Source organism: Platichthys flesus, chromosome 15, assembly GCF_949316205.1.
Source record: "Platichthys flesus chromosome 15, fPlaFle2.1, whole genome shotgun sequence".
In the NCBI taxonomy this organism is placed as follows: Eukaryota; Metazoa; Chordata; class Actinopteri; order Pleuronectiformes; family Pleuronectidae; genus Platichthys; species Platichthys flesus.
Genome location: NC_084959.1, coordinates 9,506,369 through 9,527,663, shown reverse-complemented (window position 1 = coordinate 9,527,663; position 21,295 = coordinate 9,506,369). Strand labels below are relative to the sequence as shown.

Below are 21,295 nucleotides of genomic sequence, written 5' to 3'. Positions count from 1 at the left end.
TAGATTCTATCAAAGAAAGGAATTTTATTAATTGTGAAACTGTGTGATTTGCTTCTTTCCTTCATTCGTTCCAATTTACATGATTCATTCCAGACTTTTCTGTATCTTACCAGATCATAGACCTGTAGAAAAAAGATAAGCACCACAACTAGGGTTCACAATTGATTCCGATGTATTATATATAACAAAAAATGTTAAATGTCTTCTTGTTTCCAAGAACCCAGATTTAAGTCCTACAACTTCTTGCTTTGTGTGACACACCAAGGGGACAGATTAATTATCCAAGAATCCATAGATAACAGAGCTCACTTTATATATATAGAAAGAGAATTAACTATAAAGTGACATTTGTGTTGATTTAGTTGATAAAATATGAGGATCTGTTACTTTTCTTTGTCAAATACAGCAGAAACATTTTTTATATTTAGAGTTTGATTGTTGTTTGTGACAAAACAAGTAGTAAGCATCACCTTGGTAATTGACAAATATAAATAAGTAGATTTAGCCATTTTTCTTAATTTCTGTTGAAGAAATGAACAGATACTGAAAACAATACTTCTCTGTAGTCGTGTCTGTGAGGTGCAAGTGACTCAATGACGTTCAAAGAAACAGCAAAACCACTGATTTTTACAATATATTTAATTCGATTTTTTCTTACAAAACAATTCCCCCATAAACCAGACCACACAAAATGCATAAAGAAAACTGTACAGTCAGTTTTGTCATGTCGGAACCAGTTTTTAAACATGAACAATGTTATCTACAACAGTGGCTCCTATAAATGTCTATCACACCAAGCGGGTTCAGCTCTGCAGCCCCTTGTCTGGAGGGTCGGAGGAGAGGTACAGAAATAGTCGTGTGACACTGAAGGTAGATCCCAACAAACAACATGAGCTTAGCCAATAACGTAGTTATTACATCAGCGAGCGCAGGCGCGGCCTCTTTGTTCTTGCCCTCCTTGGCTCTAGTAGCGATGTCAAACTGCCGAATCGACCTTAAGAGTTAAGCTGACAGACGTGACAATGAGAGGGCGGGAAAGTGACGTTTTCACAAGCAACTGTAAACTGTATGAGACGGTGAGAGATCACTGGGGTCGATGATAATCATGTTGATGATCTATTTTCATTACATGCATTTCTCTGAGCTGTCAGATACTGTGGATTACGCGTCCGGGCCGTCAGGGAGTGACATTGAATGTGACAGTGACTGTAGGAGGCGTCAGAGCCTGAATCTTTTCACAATAAGATTTCTTTCTTTTCGTTGAAAAAACCCAAGAGAAAACTGGGCTACCCATTCGACACGTTTCAATTCGGGTTAACATAAATGATGCTATATTATTTCTCTCCTCAGTGCAACAGTGGTCTAGGAAACTTGGTCAACATCATCACGTCATTGCCTTCAGAAGGTTAATCAAACAGGCTTTCGTGCCAGAATGGTTTTCATGGCAGATTAGCAGCAAATATCTAAATCACAAACAAGAACGACAAATCTGTTTCACTCCTGTGTTTACTTTTTTTTTTTTTCTTACAAAGCTTGCTTTCTACCCTACACATCGCATCGGGGAGTTACGGGCACAGCTACCTATTAGAAGAAGATGATTCATATTTAATTTGGGCTGTTGTTTGTTTGTGTAATGGATAAAATCCATGAGCGGATATTCCCCGTTCACAGGCCTCCAGCTGCTTTTACAGTCGGACACTTTTCTTACAGTCCCACAGAACTTTTTTCTGCATTAGAGTTGGACTTTGACCTGTTATTTTGTGGGCAGCCGAGGCCTTCAGAGATAAATGTGAGTTTAATATCGTTTGATATTGACCCGCCAAAAAAAATAAAAAGATCAACAACCGCAAAATCCCGGAGGCTGTGAGTATTTGTGCAGTGATACACACTGTGTACAAGAGAGCTTCCCACGTTCAGTTTCACATTTCAGCTCGAGAATAAATAACACGGCGAGTGGCGGCAACTGTGCTGTGATGAGGTTAAGACAACCTCGCAAAGTGAAGCAATAACAAGACATATTTAATACATATTTCAACACTATTTCTCAAATCTTATTTATCTGTTCATCTATTTGAAATGTTTTTGTTCTGACAAATCAATTACTTCAATTTCACAATTTCCATTGTTATCGTATATTACAATCGCCCTAAAAAGCCTCCGTACTATTCTTAGCAGCATTTAGATTCATTTGAGTTTGTATCTGACACATTGATAAGATTACGGTGTGAAAGGTGGACAAACCAAATATTTAAGAGAAAGGATCTTGTTCAGGATCTTTTTTATAGTTAAGACTATTTGGTCCACTGCAGTTGAGACAGCATTAAACAGTAGGAGAAGAACAAGAAGCACAAGCGTCTCTCAGATTTGCTGCCGACTTCGCTTCTGAAGAACAGTTTCAACAACACAGACGATATTATCAAAATGAAACCGTTGATTCAATCCTGCTTTTGAACAGACGACAGAGGTACGCCCATCTACAAACCAATCAATGTCAAGTAAAGATAAAATATGTTGTACAAACATTTAGTGAACTTCTTACATAACGATATGATAACCAAAACTAACCTTGATCACCCTTGTGTGAAAACGCCCTCAATAACTGACACAACACAATTTGAACTGGGACAATGGACTACCAAACCACTCTCTCCTTTACTTCAACACAATCTTCGTCTGAGTACAGACAGCAGTGAGCAGCGAGCACCTGGACTCAAGAACCGCAAAGTGTTTTTTGGTTGTTTTTTTGGGGGGCCCTGTCATCCAGTTATTTTATTCAGCCACTGGCGACGTTTGTGATTTTAACCCGGGGAAAGCGACAATCTCTACACTAATGGGATTGCTAATGAGAAGGAGGGAGAAGTCGTAACAGATTTGTTGCTGTTGGAGGGTTGTGAGATTTGCCAGCGCCGGCGTCAGAACAGAGTCAATCATCGGCTCGACCGAGTCATTTTTCCCATTCGCACACTCCAGTTTTTCACTTTCCTCTGAGCCGCTGCGCTGTGGCTGCATTAGAGAGAGCAGTGCTTCACAGAGGGCAGGCTGATGTGGACAAAGCACAGCAGAGAGCCTGAAAGAAAGGATCGGATGTTATCAGCTTTATTTCAGCCGACACTGATCCATTAAAACAAACCCGGATCGACCCCGATACAGATTGGGACAACTACAAAGAAAACACTGTTTCCTCCTGTCAGGCTTTAAATGAGCATTAGTGCTACTGTGTTTTAAGAACACTAAATTAGAAAGACGACATTATGTCATCGTGGAATATGGGTTACATTTCTTGAGTCTGGCTGTTTTGTGCCCAGCCTGAGAAACTGTCAGAGTTATTTTATTTGCTAATACCAGCAGAATGTAGAAATACACTTTAAGAAGTATAATTCCTCGACTCTTCACTTTAATTTGGCGACAAAAATAGCATCTTATTTGCTTTTATCATGGAGGAAAGTGGATTAAACTGAGGGCTGAATATTCAGGGCTTTACAGCATAAAAACAAAAGAGCTGATACCTTTCAACTGACATCCACTTGATCCAATAGCCATCAAGTGTGTAGCAGAGTATTGATGTATAGATCTCAGCACTACTGTCACTTATAGGAGACACTGTGGTCCCAGTACTTTTCTAAACATTACTGTATTACATCTACAAAGAAGCAGAAATGCTTTCACCTGCAAGTGGATCATCATTGTGATGGTTTGTGCAAATGACCAAAGCAAATAACACAAAAAGACAATGTTCAACCACAGAGAGAAAAAATAAAAACTGCTGTTTGGTTTCATGAATGAGTTGCTGGTGTTTTATTTTGAGACGAGGTTTATGAAACGTAAGTTTGTTATATTTACGTATTGATGATAAGCGTACCTGTACAGTTTTGTAATTTAAAAGTATGTATGACTGGAAACAGCTCATGTCCAAAAACAATGTATCCGTTCTTTTAAAACAGGAAGCAGGGGTTTGAGATACAGAATATATTTCTCCTGTGGAGTTGTAGTAATTTACCGAATACGAATGTGGCAGCCGGGAGCAAGTTTTCTATCTATTCTGTCAAAATCCAGTAAGTTAAACCGAATCATTACCAAACGAAAAGTATACGTCTACCTGCCTCCGAGTTTGAACTTGACGCCCGGCTTTCTGGGAGGATGTACAAATGCTCACAGCCAGTCAGATTGCAGAGTTGATGCTACTTTGGCACGGCCTCAGCATGTGGGTCAGCATAAACCGAAGTCATTACCCTGAGGGAATCTGCTAAGTGGCATTTTCAGGCTCCACAGCACAGAGTCGTGCTGCAGGCACAGAATAACTGTGAGAGACAGCGTGGGACAGATTATACCATTCCGAGAGACCGCAGGGTGGAGACGTCGAGCGAGACATCCATTGTCGACGGCTAATGGACCAATCGGGCTCTTTGGATAGACAATGTCAATAGGGGGGGTATTACACGTGTGCAGAAAGCCAGCCTCTTCCGGTGTGAGTAGAAAGAAAAAGGTTCAGAGGGAGGATACGGGACAATACCGTGACGGAGGCGATGGACGGATGAGTCGGTAGCTTTTTGACGGACTCAGAGCACACAACACTAAAGGCAGACGGGACAGACAGACAGTTTGTGGTGATTATATGCAGCACTGGTGAAAACGACAAACGACATTGTTGAGATGAACAGAATTGGAAAGCTTTTTACTCTAAAAAAAGTGAGCATTGTGCATAGTTCATAGTTTCGTTAATAACCCCTCTTCAGGTACCTATTTGCTGTGATAACATGGAAGGAAGTGCAATAATGTACAATTCTTTATAGTTAAGTGCACATAGATCACTGTTGCACTGAACGGCATTGACACTTTCTCCCAATAGAAATATCACAACAGGGTTTCTTAATGTTTTCTCAATTAATATGTTTTTTAGTGTACTTTAGTTACAATAAACCCAGGTGTGTTTCCCTCGCGCTCAGTCCCAGGGTTGAGTCCACATCTTGTTTTCATAGAAATCTTTATAATAGGTATTTTGGCCTGATTTTTCCTTTCTTTTCTTTTTTTTTGTCTTTCCCTAAACCTAAGTCCCTTGCTTTTTTTTTTTTTTTCTACTCATACCTCGCCGACCCAGACGACTGTGTTCCCTCTCTTGATGTCTGACACCTCGCAGTGTGGCGTTCTCTGTTTGCCGTTCAGGACAAAGAGGGACTCGGCCGATGGCGTGACCAGATACTGTCCGAACAATCCGCTTGAGACCACCACTCGGTTGGGGACGCCCCAGGGCCAGGCTTGGGGGGCCAGGGGCTCCTTCAGGCTCCGGAGAACCTCGGCGCGCCCCGAGGACAGATCGGCAAATAGCAGGTCCGTGCCTGAGCCTGAAGTGGCCACCACCAAGTGCTGGTTGGACTCAGTGAAGGAGGGCTGGAAGACCAGATCGGAGACAGCTACAGGCTCGTCCAATACCTGGTTCAGAGCCAGCTCCCCCTGGAACGACACTGTCTGAACTATCAGCCTGGAGCTCACGGGATCGGATGTCACAATGTAGCGGCCGTCCGGGGACACGAAGGGCTGGCCGGTGATGTTCGAGTTGGGACCAATCACGGCGTCCGTCACGCTGTCGATGAGCAGCTGGGGCGGGGCGTGCAGGCTGCTCTTGCTCTGGCATTGGACGAAGTAGAAGCCGCTCAGATGTGTGTAAGCCATGCTGACGGGGATGCAGCTGTAGTTCTTCAGGCTGATGGTCTTGACGCGGTGGAGGGTCTCCAGATCAATCTTGTGTACCGCAGGTTCATTTTTGAGGAAGACAAAGGCAAACCTGAATCGACAAAGTTCAGAGGAAAGGTTAATAGCCTTTCTAGATTTCGGTGGGCAGTGATTAATACCCATCAAGATTCTCATTAGAATTCTCATTTGCTCTTTTCTCCTTTTACTTCAGCTGGACAGCTGTGATGAGTGAGCAATGAGGTCGCCTCTGTTTTAAGGTCAGAGGTGGCTGAACATGTGTGTGTGTGTGTGTGCGTGTATGTGCGCTGATTTACCTAACGTGAGTGATGATGAGGTTGGTTGGAGGAATGAAGAAGTCGTTGACTCTCTGGAAAGTTGTGCGGACGGCTCGATGGACTTCTCCAACACTGGCTTGAGGGATTACCTGCAGGGAATGTATAGAACGACATGAATACAAAAACAAAGGTGTACACTTTTCAAACAGAGGTGCATGTTTCCAGTGTGGAGGGAAGACAAATCTTTCTTAGAAGAAAAAATTCCAAAAACACACATTAATTACTGCATTAAAAGGACACAATCCCAATCCACCAAATCACTGTAATCTGACTGTTGTCATAACCACACCCGTGACCTTTTAGCCTCATTGAAACCGTCCTGTAGCTGTTTTCTGTAAATAAAATAAAGGCTCATATCTCAGGTCGTGTCCAGGTGACGTGCTCGTACATCCTGGAGCAGATAAAGCATCCTCCTTCCCTGATGGTTGTCTTAGGGGCGCGCGGCACAGTAAAAGCCCCATCCCTCATGTCATGCACCTGGCACTGAATCAGCATGTTTGTAAAGTGCATCCACGTTTGATGGGCTCCCGATGCACCGCCTCGTCCGTGACACGCGCTTCATCATGCGTGCCTACATGATCAGGTCACAGACAAGGACGGGCGAGATGGTTTATGGGAGCTTCACGTGTGACACCGCGCATTTTTCAAGAAGCACAGTCAACTTCTGCACTGTGATGCTACTTTCCCAGACTGAAACCAGTTCCTTCCCCCCTCGTCCCCTTTTTTTTTTTTTTAAACCATCGCACTCTCAGAGAAACCCCCGGCTCATTGAAGTGGTTCTGGGTTTCAACACCAATGCAAATGTTGCTAGAGAGCATATAGAATATTCTTTTAAAAGGAAAAAAGAACTGAGTGTGGCATCTATTTTGATGTCTACACCCACACCGCCGAAGTAAAACCTCTACCTGATGCACAGCGGGGGGGCCGAACTCAACACTCCTTCCTCATAACTACCGAATGCAAGGAAATAAAAATAGCACTTTTTAGCAGTTGCCGAAGTTGTTAACTCTGCTCAAATATATTCCTCTGGAATAGTTTATCCCTTTTTAACTATATAGATCATCTCTTTTTTCCCCCTCTGCTTGCAATACATAAAAAGAGTCCTCGTTAAAGGAACGGCCATTACAGCGGTTGTAGAACACAATGGCGGCAGTTAATGAGGTTCGGTGGAGGAGCGCTCATGTATTATTAGGGCAGCTGCTGTGGTCTCCAGGGCTGCAGGTGCTCTCAACTTTAATGCCCCTGGTTTCCCCCTTTGTCATTGCTCATCCTTGGATTTCATATCCATGCATTCGGCAACGAGGCCCGATTGAGTTGTTGCGCCGCTCCCGTCTCTTTGACCGCCTGAGGGGGATTCAGGTTTCAGGACTAAGTTGCTTTATGATTTTCAACCACATTCACTCTCAGGAAGCCTTGAGTAGCCCCCCCACCACCCCCCTCCGCTCCATCCAACCACAATAGATCCAAATGAGATGGCGTTTCTCGAATGCCCTGGTGTATTTGTGCTTCATCTAGGAATTCAAATGAATCTCACAAGGAACTTTACAACGACCGGATGCCGGGCATGTTCCTCGGGTATAGAAATTGAGGGCAGAATTACTCGTTTTGTTGCTGCTGGGGAGCAATAAAAGGACTTAATGGGTTTCTGTGGAAGTCTCTGGGATTGTTACTCAAGATAAATGTTTAATGCCGGATTTAAAAATGTGAAATTAAAACTTTGTGATTTCCTCCCAGAGGAAAGTATTATGGGTTCGTAAATCTATGCATTTTTGATATCAGACAATGGTCTAAATTCAGTTTCAGACCCTCTTGAATACAGGGCTGGTAATTGAACACCACAGAGTACAGATAACTGTCAAGTATTACAAGTTAATCAACAAGCGCTTCAAATAAAACGACAGAATACGTCCTTTGTAGCTGCCCTCCAGACAAATAAGTGATATCTGGTCCAAAGCTCCCGTCAGTGCTATTATAAAGAACTGCTACAAAAATGAAACTGACTTAAAATAGTACATTGGCCGTTTGATGTTTCCAAAATGACGAGCCAAACAAACAATTTCCTAATTAGACAACTACAGTTAAAGTTTGGATAGTAAGTATGAGAATGATTTGGTTGCCGGAGGAGCCTGGTTTGAGGTTAGGTGATCGTCATGATACAAATAATAATGATCATGGTTCAAAGGAAACAATGATGGTTGCTGGTAGGTGGGCGAAAGGAAGCTGTGGTCTTCTGTGTCAAAGTCTGACATCCTGTCTGCCCATCAAACTACCCCCACCTTCTCCCTCTGTGGACTTTGTGTCTCTGTGACAACGTCACACTATTTCCTCTGTTGCTCCCAAAAGAAACAAGGCAGAGATGTTTGTCCTTTCCACAAAGCCTCAGTGCAAAGGGTAACTAAAAGGAGAGAGGGTTGGCTGTATATGATGTAAGTGATGTCCCTGGTGTCAAGAAACAAACCAGGGATGTAGTGAGAACACTAGGTTTTTTTCTTTTAACTGAATTTTGACAACTTCTACTAAATAACATTTATAGTTTCGTATAAAAATATGCTTTAGTGGATGATAGATTGAAAACTAATGCGTGAAAATAAGGTATTTATATGACACACTGCAAAACCATGTAACAGTGTCATTCACAGAGCCGACAGTGGGATTAATTGAGGAAAAAACTCTTTATTTTTATGCTAAATAGATGTTGTGGTTTATTTTCTAATAGCGACGATGATCAGTCTCAAACACATACCTGGCAAAGCTAACAGAGAGATAAATGGGTGGAATCCAGATGGGAAACACCTTGCCCTAGTGTGTGAGAACGCACAGAAACAATATGGCCGTGAGTTAAATGTCTCCCTGGCACGTAGACGCAGCGCGGACTGAATCTCACAGTGACAGTCTGAAAGGCCATGTCTCTCTCCGCTCAGCAGAGATTCCTCCATTTGTCTTCTCTAATGAATTGACAATCACGATCCCTCTGATGTTTACACAGAGATAGTGAGCCATCCTGAAACTTGGCTGCTCTAAATCACCGCACAGGCACACAATCGCACGTCATGTGTGCACACATTAACACGCACGCTCACACGCACGATCATATACGCACACGCATGATCCGCTGGAGCGAGGCGGTGCCGGTGGTGGCGACCGGCTGCTGCTGAACAGGTCAATTACATTCAGTCCAAATGATAATGACATTATCAGAACATTTATTTGTCGGGTGATCCACGTGGCCTCTAATCCATTTTGCGGTTTCCCAGCGATTGCATTTTGGAGTGATTCATGCCCCGCTCTCTAATTATTCATTACTCCTGAACGACTGCGGTAAACCGGGAAATGAATTAAACGGAAAAAAAAGGTGTTTTTCTGCAGTTCAGACAGAACACACAAAGAAGGAAATGTTATGCAAAGCTGCTTTCAATATTCCGTTTGTTTCAAATTATAGGAGGAGGAAATTGTTTTGTTTGTGACAAAACAGAAAAAACATCTTTTCATGGATTTTTCTGCCTCATTTAAAACTATAACCTCGCCCAGAAGTTTAAAAAACAACTCAGAAAGGAAATTTACAGAGAGTACACCCACTCACAACCTAAGCACAGGCAGTGTACGTGCAAACACACAAGGCCTGCTTGGCTGTGCAGATTGTAAATCTGTAGAGAACTGTTGCAACCCACTCACACACACGTGGTTGTTTCTTTTACTATATTGTGTTGCCAGAACATAGAGGCACCTTTAGATCCAATGCAATCTACCACGACTGAGTGACACTTTTAAGTGTCTTCAAAAACATTTATATAAATAATAGTGCTAAGTATAAAATATCACAAATACATGAAGTGTATAATAAGAGCTACGCAACCATCGATGACCTACTAATATTTCCACAGGAAATCTCAAAACCAAGAATGGCATAAAAAAAAATCATTATGTATTCAGATGATTTTAAGTTTATGAAATCAGTCATTTCACTGTGAAGAATTATAAATTTCAGAGAGAATCATCCCTCTGCAATCCTCACATCGACAGATCATCCCCCATACCTGACGACGGAACACAACACCTCACACCAACATAATGGGATCCTTCCCTCCAATGGGACAAAGCAGAACAACAAACATGTTTGTGTCTATTACAGAGATTACAATGGGATCCCTCGGTGGCTTTACCTGTAGCGCTGTCCTCCACACACGCACGCACACACACACACACACACACACACACATGCACACACCTGAGCACACACACGCGCATAGTAAACACTAGCCCCATAAAAACAGCATCATCCCTCTCCCCGTGGACGCCCAGCTCTGCTCCCTTTCCCTTCCCCTCCACCTCGTCGACCCTCCCTGACTTGTCCTCTCTCTCATCGCTCGTCTCACCCGATCCCCCCGAGGTGGATTAAACACAACCACACCTGTGATCATTTCTCATTTGTGAAGCCTCTAACACCGGCGGTCCGATGGGACGCCGGGTACAAGCCGACGGTGCCGCAGCTGTGAATTGCTGCTCCGCTGGCTTAGTAAACGCTCCAGAACGTGCACAGGCTCAATGTTGTCACGCACACAAACAGGAGCACGGGTACAAAGATGAGCTCAATTAGTTATGAGACGCTGTTCCTTACTTGCTTAGTGAAATTTTTGCATAGATTATATTCAACCAGGCAAATAATCACTCACAGTGGTTCACAAACACATGCACAGAAACAGTGGGAGGTGTGGAAAGAGACAGTAATAAAGAGGGGCTCTTTTCTTCTTTTAAAGCTGCACTCTGATAGATTGCATGTTAAATAAACTTGCCAGGTATACAAATGAGGCCGCGACAATGGTGGACTTCCTGTTCATTAATCAACGGCTTCATCAGATACAGGAAGTGACAAAATAAAAGTCAAAGCCAAAATGCCCCAAAATTACTTTTTCCACCCTAGAAAAACCAGACCCCTTAACCAATAGAGGATCCCAAACTTTTCAACCCACTTACACCATCATAAATTGTTTGATTCACTGACATCATGTGACCTGGAGAGAGTAACCACCTGAATCTTCGTCTTTTTGCTTTACAGAGTTTACAGTTTATTATTTAAGTGCTACACATGTACTTTTCTGACAGGGGGTTTATAGTGAGACACTCACACAAACACACTTACCTGAAGTGTTGGGTGTGTTCTGTCCATGTCCCCCCATGTCAGGACCCACACCTGGTCATGTGATTTGTCATAGAGCATCTTCACTGGAAAAGCATCTGTTGCCACTGCCTAGAGAAGAGAGAGAGGGAGAGAAATGTGGATTCATTATTCTTGATCGCAACGTGCCAACATTTTGCCATTTCTTCCGTTGTTCCCTAGGGGGCCCTGAGAATTCAACTGACGTCACACTACTGTTCAGCCGGCTGCGTTCTGGGAGTTTCCAAAATGGCCGCTGCGCTTCTAAAATAAAATGGCTAGAACGGTTTCTTCCATCGGACACCTTTCGTGACTTTGTGGACAATCCTCATCTACTTTCCTTAGAAGAGATTAGTTCTGTACCGCGAGAGACGCAAGCTAGTTTTTTTCCATTCTTCACAACATAGTGACTATATCAGTTGAAAGGGACTCTAAACACTTTACCCTGCCGTGCAATGTCCGATATAATATTGAAGCTGATATGAAAAGATAAACATGACCAAGTATCAGTTGTCACAATAATATAATCATCAACTTGAAGATGTTCTTATCAACAAAGTTTATGTTAACAAACCAACAAGAAAACAATCAAGCATCAGATTCCTAATTTATCTGGTTTTACTACCTGATAAGCTGTAGTTGTCACAATAAAAAGCTCTCTAGCAACACATCCAGAATGCTTGACTCACAGAACACAATTTGAAAAAGTGGTTCCTCTCAGATGATTTTCACACAGGATAATGGACCAAACAGAGCAACACATGAAAGAAAATAACTGTGACCTTGTTGAGAGCAAATAATGGGCATAAGTAGTCTCTCAAGAATTCCTCCTTTATCCAACTTCCAAGTGTAATCATCTGACATATCACATTGAGACAGTGAGCGAGGACTAAGGACAGCGTGTGTACTTTTACTGTCACGGCTGGAGAGGTTTGACTGAGGGTATCTGACACTCACGTGAGGAGGAAGACCAGAAATAGAAAATGACTTGCAGAGACGATGAATTGGGAAGAGAACAGGCAAACGGCAAAAAGGGAGAGAGGGCGATGGCGAGTGTGGGGCACATTCAACCTCGGGCCTGCTGCAATGTCAACAACAAGGAATAACACAATCCATTACCCTGCTTCTGGCTGGGTGGACAGGGAGCTGCTGACACCCTCACCAGTGGAGCGAGACCACGAGCTCTGTGTTCAGTAATGGGAGGTCCGGCCCTCTGCTCTCCACCGGTCAGCCAAGTGTCAACTCAGCATGTGTGTATGCACGTGTGTTCTATATACATTAGGTGCCTGTTTGTGGAGGCGGTGGACGGCCTCTGTGTGTGTTTAGCCTCTAGATGATGGGAGCAGTTAAAGCTGAGGACAGGGCCATTCAGAGGCAAGCCCGGTAATACCCCCAGGGTTCGGCTGGGCTTCAGCCGTGTCACAAATCTATGCAGCACCGGCCAGGCCCCCTCAGGCATTTTAGTGGGCTATATTTGTATTCTTTAATAACAAATATATACATGATAAAGACTCAGTCCCAACCCGATCCCAGGCTGCATGCTCATACTGTGATTTGACCATACGACGTGTGTGTGTGTGTGTGTGTGTGGTTGTGTGTAATGCACTTCTCCTTGTGGCTGCAATGTGGATATTTTCTTCATTTACTTTTGCAATGTGCCCGGCAGCAGTGGAAGTTATTCTAGTCTGCTAAAGAAATATACTACTAACCAGTATTTACCAGCATGTCGTGTGTACATACAGGTGCCGTTGTGCTTGCACTCCTGTTATTGTGCTTCTTGATGTTGTTGTGTTATGAACTGTGGGTGGACGGCCGCTCTCCAGTGCTTAAGGTGTTTTTGTCATCTCCTTGTGGTCACTAATATTTTGTTGAATATTCTTTGGCAAAATTCAATTAAAAATGCTTTCTATATTTTCTTAGCCCATCGACATCATGGTCCAGCTCTCCCATAGTACAGAGAGCGAGAAACAAATCCTGGAACCCTGTTAAGAGGATTGAGAGGAAAGTGCTCACAATATGCTTTTCACGGTTTTTCCTGTCCAAACCGATTAGTGCCTTGAGCCAAACTTTGTCATCGTGTAGCAGCACTCTACAATCACAACTGGGCAATGTTTTTGTGGATTAACAAAATCAACAGACTTATGATTCTTCGCTACAGAAACAATTGACACTAGTAGTCTCTTATTTTACTCTGCTGCTGGTGCCAAGAGTTATGGGCCCATGTGGTGGTATTAGTGCAGTAGCAGCAGGGGTGCACTTAAGTTAACCTGCATTTGAGTTCTAACACGCAGGATTTGTGTGCACCACAAACACATGGCATGTAAGAATGAGATAGGACACAGGATAATGCATCTGGGATCCCACACTCAGTGGTCCTTGCTTTGTTCGATGCAGTATTCCCACGAAGACTCAAATATTCTGAAATTTGTTAAGAAAAGTACATAAAACTCCTCCTAATGCAATACATCTTTAAAAGTGGGGGACGTTTAAAGGAATTCTGGCAAATGGAGAATAAGGACCGAGTCCCATTGAATATTTCCGTTGTGAAAATAATCTTATTTCTCATCCACCAAACTATTGCAAAATATCTTGTTTTTTACTGGGTTGGGCTTGCAGCTGTTGTTAACTCAATCTTGGATAGATTCGAAACAGTGGAGAGCTCTGCAGAGTCAACAACAGATTCAAAGTGACAGATATTATATCTTGTGAGTACACTTTGACAGACAGGTGATTTCACTGAGGTGCAGAGCAGAAACCCTCACAGCAATAAGAGATATCTGTGTCAAAACACCAATAAAAATGTCATCCTTCAGGAAACCCGAATATTTACTTTATAAAAACAAGCGTCTTTTTCTGAAGCCGCTTGAAGAAAAGATTCCGATTTGAGCTCAGAGAAAAAGTGTCAGAGAAATGGTTTGAAATTGCTGCTTCACATTGTTTTACTGCATCTTAAATGAAACACCCAAGGTGAGCTAATGCAAATACATAACCGGAGGTCTTTGCCCCGGGGTTTCTTTTTAATAAGCCGATGTGGCGTTTTTGTTTTCAGACGGAGACTTAGCGGGCGCAGGTCTGACACATCAGAGTCAAGGTTAGATCCCTTTGTGGGTGAGAGATCACGAAGGTGCCGCATTTCTCTGGCACGCAACAGCACAGAAACCATGAAAAGGCCTTTATCGGTGCAGCTTCTCCACATGTTTATGGCCTTAATCTAGCGTCTGCTGGGAATCACGGCGGTGCCCGAGGACTGAGGTGTCTCGGAGGAGTGATGGTTGAGAGGTGCACAAGGTGTTTTTTGCTTAGAGAGAGCCAACGCACAAGGTGACGGAAGAACAAGGAACGGTGAGATATCCAAATAAGCTCGGCCTCTAAGATTTCCATTTCCGTAAATTGGTATATTTTTGTTTTTCCTGTAGAGAGAGGTTTGCCTCCTATATTTGCATTTGATCGAGGGACTTTTTAAACGGTGACTCTAACAGGAACAACGCTTTCCTCGCCGTCAAAGTCTGTGCACAAGCGTCTGTAAGAAGATCTGGCTTTTTTGTTATCCTACTTTTCATAAAAGCTTCCCATCTTTGTGTTTATACTCTGAAAACCCCACCGTACTGACTGCGATTTCAATCCATTGTTTTGTTCATGCATTCCCTCTGTCACTGAACGAGCTACATTCGCTGCTGTTTGACATTTTCCTCTCTCGTCCTCAAAGCCCCGGTTGGGAAGACGCTACAAATGTGCTTTGTGGGAAATAAGAGTCGAGAGAAAACAGAGCAAGACAACAGAGAAAGAATGAGATGGTGCATTAACCTCCTGCACCCAGAGGCCATCGAGGGTCCTCGAGAATGAGAGACGGGGGTAGGAGGAGAAGGATGGGGCGCTCAAGAGAAAGAAAGTGGTTTTACAGTGTTGTGAGGAGAGAAAGAGGCAGTTGGTGGACCGCAATATACTGAAGGTCACGTATCTGAGCTGTGAGTGTTGTGAGAGCATCTTTTGTGTATTCAGAGCCAAATAAGGGACGGCATAGATACAACTGTACTAGGTTTCACATATTTGTGTTTAAATATCTAATGTTTATTTGTTTTTAGACTAATAACCAGGCTCAGTTACAGGTTTATATCATGACATCTCCACTTATATCTTCTTGTATTGAGTTGGGCCAATTTCCTCTCGTCCTGTATCACTGTGTAAATGATGCTGACCCTGGGAAGAAGCCCTCAGGGGTTTGGTCTCTAAACAGCCGTTACAGGGAAGATGAATGGGGAGCACCCACCTGCACACCATATTGTTTCAAGCGCTTGAGGTGTTTTGATTTATTTCACCTTGCATGTGGTCTTTCTGCATTGTTGGTAGTTTAGTAGTGTGGCAAATTGAATTGCACCGCACGCTGGTGATGCTGTTTGACATATAGCCAAGCAGTGGCTGTACGCAGGGTTATTCACTAGATATACTGTTGATTCTAAAATAAATAAAAATTAACTAGTATTAACTATATTAACTACTTGACATTAACTGTGTAAATTTGGTTCAAAATGCTTTTCCCATCTTGCAGGTATAGAATGATGGTAAAGTACGATAAGAGGAAGAATCAGACCAGTATTTTCGTTTTAAACCTGTTTAGATGTTGTTGTTTTTTAAACAAAGGAGCAAACTTGACCCAGTAACCCAGCAGACAGACTCAATGCTTTATTGTTTGTATTTTCAAGCAATATGTTTTCATATTTACCAGACAAAAGGCTCAGAGGACAAAGACTACCTGGTGTGTAAATGCTACACTACCTCAGATAAAGAGCTGATCCAGGGCTGCGAAAGTGTAAACCCAAATCCAATAAAGAGCAGAAGGGAGCTGCTAACATTATTATAAACTGATACAGTAAGATACAGGACCGGCTTGTAGCAGCATGGGGAAGATACACAGTCGAAATGCTAGTTGTGATCAGTTATTCTAATGTTGTTATCTTGTCAGTTATTCATGTTAATATGAAGTATAGCAGAAAAGTGCTTTTGGTTTAAGGAAGGTTAAAAAAATTAAAGAACACACAACCCTCCGCGCTGTGTTCATGCTGACTGACGCTCTAACGCTCAGGGTGCACACTACTTCATCATGGTGAGAAATCCAAAGCTTGACAGGCGAGAGATGGCGAGTTGTGGTCGCAATGCAAAGATCGTGCGGCGGCTGTTTAACAAAATATGAAATGATAAATGGACTGCATTTTTATTATACTTTTATCCAAGGTGCTTTTCCGTTGCTATGTCATTCGCACACATTCGCCTTCACCCAACAAGGTGCTGGCCGAACCGTCGGGGGAAACTGGGGTTCAATGTCTTGCACAAGGACACAGGAGGAGTTTAGGGGTTGAACCAGCAACCCTTTGATTGGGGAGAGGAGGCGAGCTGGTCTGCTTACCTAGCACCACACACCCAGAATTAAATCTCTGTTCTCTGAACCTTTATCAGAGAGGTGCCTTTGTTCCAAAGTTTTAAACCGTCTGCTACGAACTTCTAGATGAATCATATCTTAAACTGTGATGTGACGGAAGTGATAACCTGCTCCACCCACCTGCACCACCTTCTGCGCCTGAATATCGACGACCAGCAGTCGGCTCTGGAGGGGCTGCGTCACGTAGATGTACTTATCCCTGACGTTGACTGCTGAGGACCACACGCAGTGCTGAGGTGACACCCCCTCACCTTTGGGGCACATCTCCTCCTGTGAGGAACCAACAGAGAACAGAGAGCATGATGGGAGGAGGAGTAGAGCAACAAAGGGAGGAGAAGGTTGGCAGGATTTACTCGTGTGTCATAGATAAACAGTATGGTGCTTTTTCCAGCCTCATCCATCACCGAGGGTTGGGGCTGGGCAAAACTCCAAAACTGTGCATTACCGACTTTCATTGGAATTAAATAATGATCATTTAAAAAAAAAAAATCAGTTAATTTTTAAAGCAAACTGTGATTGAATACTGTGAAAACAAGGTGGACAATATTAATGAGAGAAGAATCGGAAAAACCAGAAGATATTCCACTTTTTACTTGATAAAAAAACAAAAAGTTAGATCATTAACAACTTAACTTGATCATTAAATAAAAACTATACTGTGATTTACATTTATATAGGGAAGAATATTCTTGTTAAGGTCAGGCAAGGTTAAGCAAATTAATTTGTAACACAACCCTAACCCTATCTACATGGCAATGATTGATCTAAACACTTTTTTCAATATAATATTAGTCCCTACCTTGTTTCCCCGCTGCAACCAATGTGCATAGCGACGTCTCTACCAGTGTATGTTTCTTTCAAATAACACTTTTACAGTTGATGCTACTCAGTGTGTTGTTTCCCTTTTGAAACCATTGTTTTAAAGGGAACATTCCTGTTTAAAGTGACATCAGTATGATTCACGCATCGACAAACTCACTCTGTTGCTGACTCAGGTAACATTTCACCTCCATAGTCCCAGAAGCCCCCTGTGTTTGCTGACTACACATCTATGCACCCCCCCCCCCCTCCATACTACATACACTGTATGTAATCACTAATGCATGTGCACGCAGCCACAAAGCGTGTGTTCCAGGAGCGCACACCTCCTCCCTCCTCCCTCCACCCCACCAACGTGGTGAAACTGCTGTTTACAGCAGGAACTGGCTAACACAACGCTTATTGAGTTTGTATTGATCTCTAATACAATTACAGGCGCCTGTAAAACCCAAATCCCTCAGAGCAACAAGCAACTTTTGCCATCTAAAGCCCATTGCTCTCCGAGAGGGATGTTCTCCAGTGGATTAAAAACCTTGGGATGTGTGATATAGACTTTATACAGTCTATCACTTGGAGCTGTTGACGAATGGACACAAATTGAACACATTATAATTAGTGAGGTGAGGAGCCTCACTGAGACACTTTCAGGAAGGAAGAACAACCTCCATTTTAGTTGTAATTTCCCTTAATACTGGAACTAATGGATCATTATGTTTTCTCTTTGAAGAACACAGCAGCTCCTACTGATCCGTTCTGCCTGTGTGGATCATGGTACATCAACCTAATCATGATCTATTACTCACAAGCAATATGTTCTTTTACAGGTTGTTCCTGGCTACATGGTAGATGTTAATGGGAAAAAAACACTTAGTGCCATCCCACTGCATTAAATGTAATTAGATTTTTGAAGATAGTCTTATCAGCCTTTCCTGAAATCTACTTAGTGAAATTAAGTCTTGATAAAAAAGGAAAAAGCCTTTAAAATCTCTCACGTAGGTAGCAACGATCCTCTCCGAGCGCTTCATGTGTCTTCGTATCTCACATTCACTGGGCTGCAGAACTGTGATGCCTTCATCAGAAAACACGTAGAACATGTTCCCCACACTCAGACCTGGAAGACACAACACATGCACAAATAAATATTTTCAAAGCAACAAATACAAATGAAAAACTGCAAAAAAACACCAAACCCCTGTCATGTGACATTGGAGTTGGACATTTCAATTTCCCTGCTGCAGGAAATTGACAGCGTTCACACTCGTAGCATGCTGTCATGTTGGTGCAGGAAGGCAGTGTGTGTCTGCCTGCCGTTTTGACAATGCAGACAAAGGGTCCTGTCAGCAACATGTCCACAACGTACAGCTGCAGGGAGAGGCATCAAATTAAAGGCACGGTCTCATACGAGGAGACGTCTCATCTGCTCGCAGTGAACAGCTGCTGATGAGCTACCAGGAATCAAGGTGTATAGCTGGACGAGCAGAAGTCTATTCACCGCATATTCAGGGATATGTCACAGGAACGGAGATAATAAGCGTGAGCAGGTAAACACAAAACTTTATAGTGATCGATTTGTCAGACTGTTTAAATCTAGTTTTGGCACTGAAGCGCTGTCAGATGAAACAAAGTGAACCACTGACTGAACACTCTAAAACAATGGCAGAAAAAACGTGCATTCAATCTAAAGTTTGCCATACGATTACTTTCAGTATTTTGACCTCTGACCGTCAGTTCAACTTTAAACAAATGGACAACTGTTCAAAATTTGAAGGAATTTCCTAAAGGCAGACTTGAGATATCATGTTCGAACCAAAAAACATTACGCCTCCGGCCACTGGCTGGTAGCAGCATGGAGGCATATGAACACTAAATATAAATGCAAGCAAAGCAAAACGCTGAGAAATGTTGGCAGAGAGACAAAAGAGCCACTTTCTCAGACACAACTCTGAATACTTATACTGTATATGCTTATATTTAATGCAAAACTGTTTAAACTGTTTTATAAACCACACTGACTTATTTTATTTCTGTGGTAAACCTGATGTGTATATGAATATAAACCAGAGTGTATGTGTACTATACTCTAAACCTCAGTGGATTTTAATTAGCAGCGGTAAAACTGTGCTCACAGCCAGTGCTCATAATTTGCACACTGTAAAGAATGTATGGATTTGTGTGCTGCTGAAACCCACAGTTGTTTCCCTCGTAGCCACCGCACTAAATCTGTGATATTATTTGCAAAATACTGTATATAAAACTGTTTGTGTGTAAATGCCCCCCCACAGGTGATCTGAAAATCCAGATAAAACGGAGCATGAGCAGAGAGAACGTGAAACACCTTGGGCGTGCGAGGGAGAAAGACAAGAGCAGAGGAGACATTTTGCTGGAGAGAAAACAACATGGTGATTCTTCTGGACAATACAGCAAACATCTTGGAAAGTGTAGATATCCAGCTGCAGGCCCCGGAGAGCCGCAAAACATGCACGACACATTTTGTTATTCACACAAACACAAAGGCATTCTGAGAGCTGTGATGTATTACCTTCTTCTCTCCACAGAATGTTTGCAACTGCAGAATCGGGCGGCCGCAGCACGGTGGAGAGGAAAGAGGGGGACAAGAGGAGAGAGGAATGAATGAAATTCTGTCAAGAAACAAATTATAATCTACAGCCACTAACGATTCCTCAGTGCTGTTGACAAGATCATATTTTCTCTTAAATCAAGGGATTTGAGGGGAAGAACTACTGAAGAGAAGTCAAGGCAGATTATTCTCTTTAATCGGAACCGGCCTGATGAGCTCTTTCTAGGTTAACTTGCTAACATGATGAAATCTAATGAAAGACCACATATCAATGAAACATAACATGTGGCTTTATTGTAAAAAGTCAATGAATTCACTGCATAATTTGGAGTGAAGGTTCTTACACAGCCGGAATCAAGTGACTCATCCTGGAGTATTATGACAACAATTGGAAATAAATACAAATCTGTTGATCTGTCCTGTCTGATGTGTTGTTTTTATAAAGGACGAGAAGGTTTCTAAAACAAGTTCTTTGGGTGATGTGTGTGTCATTTGATGTAAAGCCCCTGGGGGTGTGGGGGGGGGGGGGGGTTGATGATTGATGGCTTAGGTTGACTAAAATTTATTTAACTTTTCCTCTTTCACTTTGCCATATTTGCAGTTTAGCAGAGACGACCAGTGTCGCAGTTAAACTAGTTCCAGATGATTTGTCGGTTTTGATTTTGACAACATGAACTAAGGATAATTTCCGTATGATGGTCACTTCTGTTCCTGTTGTCCAAGGTCTGTTGGAAAGCATCAGGTCGATATATGCATTCACAAAAATATGTCCGGCTGTTGGGTGAAGTTTTCAGCCAATGTGTTGCACTGGCAATTAACTGTTAATCTGTTTTTCCCCTTATGCTTCTCAGCAAAGGTTAATCTTCACTTTCTTTATTTTAAAAGAACACTTCTTTATGACCTTTACATCAATTTCATACTACTCAATAATGATGTCATATATAGGCAGCCATGCCAGGGAGATTACCGTCCCTGACAGGTTTATGTTTTCTTAAAATGTTATTAAGTGTTGTACTTTTAAATCATTGTATAATAACCGGTAAAGGCTAAATTTGGCAGCATGTGACCTACGGGTCTTCTTGGCCGAGTCTTCCACAAACAGAGAGGAGATATCCTCATCCACTCCCACTTCGTTCTTGGCGATGCACGTGTAGGCGCCAGTGTCCTCGTACCGAACACTGCCAATGAAGAGCTCGCTGCCATTTGCTAAAAGAAGAGTGAAAGAGAGAGAAACAAACAGAAAAGGAACAAGTGTTAGCACTTTATTCACAACCTCCATTGAGCATTGC

At 42.6% G+C, this 21,295-nt stretch overlaps 1 protein-coding gene across 1 annotated transcript in view; it reads right to left on the bottom strand.

Annotated features, from left to right (window-relative positions):
* Positions 1-650: 650 nt before the first annotated feature.
* fstl4 (follistatin-like 4) overlaps positions 651-21,295 on the bottom strand; it is a 187,864-nt gene continuing 167,219 nt past the window's right edge. The window contains exons 10-16 of the mRNA XM_062405405.1: positions 21,078-21,212; positions 19,968-19,994; positions 18,421-18,539; positions 16,730-16,879; positions 11,161-11,268; positions 6,003-6,112; positions 651-5,779 (exon numbers count right to left, since the gene is read on the bottom strand). Coding sequence (XP_062261389.1) covers positions 5,077-5,779; positions 6,003-6,112; positions 11,161-11,268; positions 16,730-16,879; positions 18,421-18,539; positions 19,968-19,994; positions 21,078-21,212 — 1,352 coding nt within the window. The 3' untranslated portion in view covers positions 651-5,076. The remainder of the gene's footprint in view (positions 5,780-6,002; positions 6,113-11,160; positions 11,269-16,729; positions 16,880-18,420; positions 18,540-19,967; positions 19,995-21,077; positions 21,213-21,295) is intronic.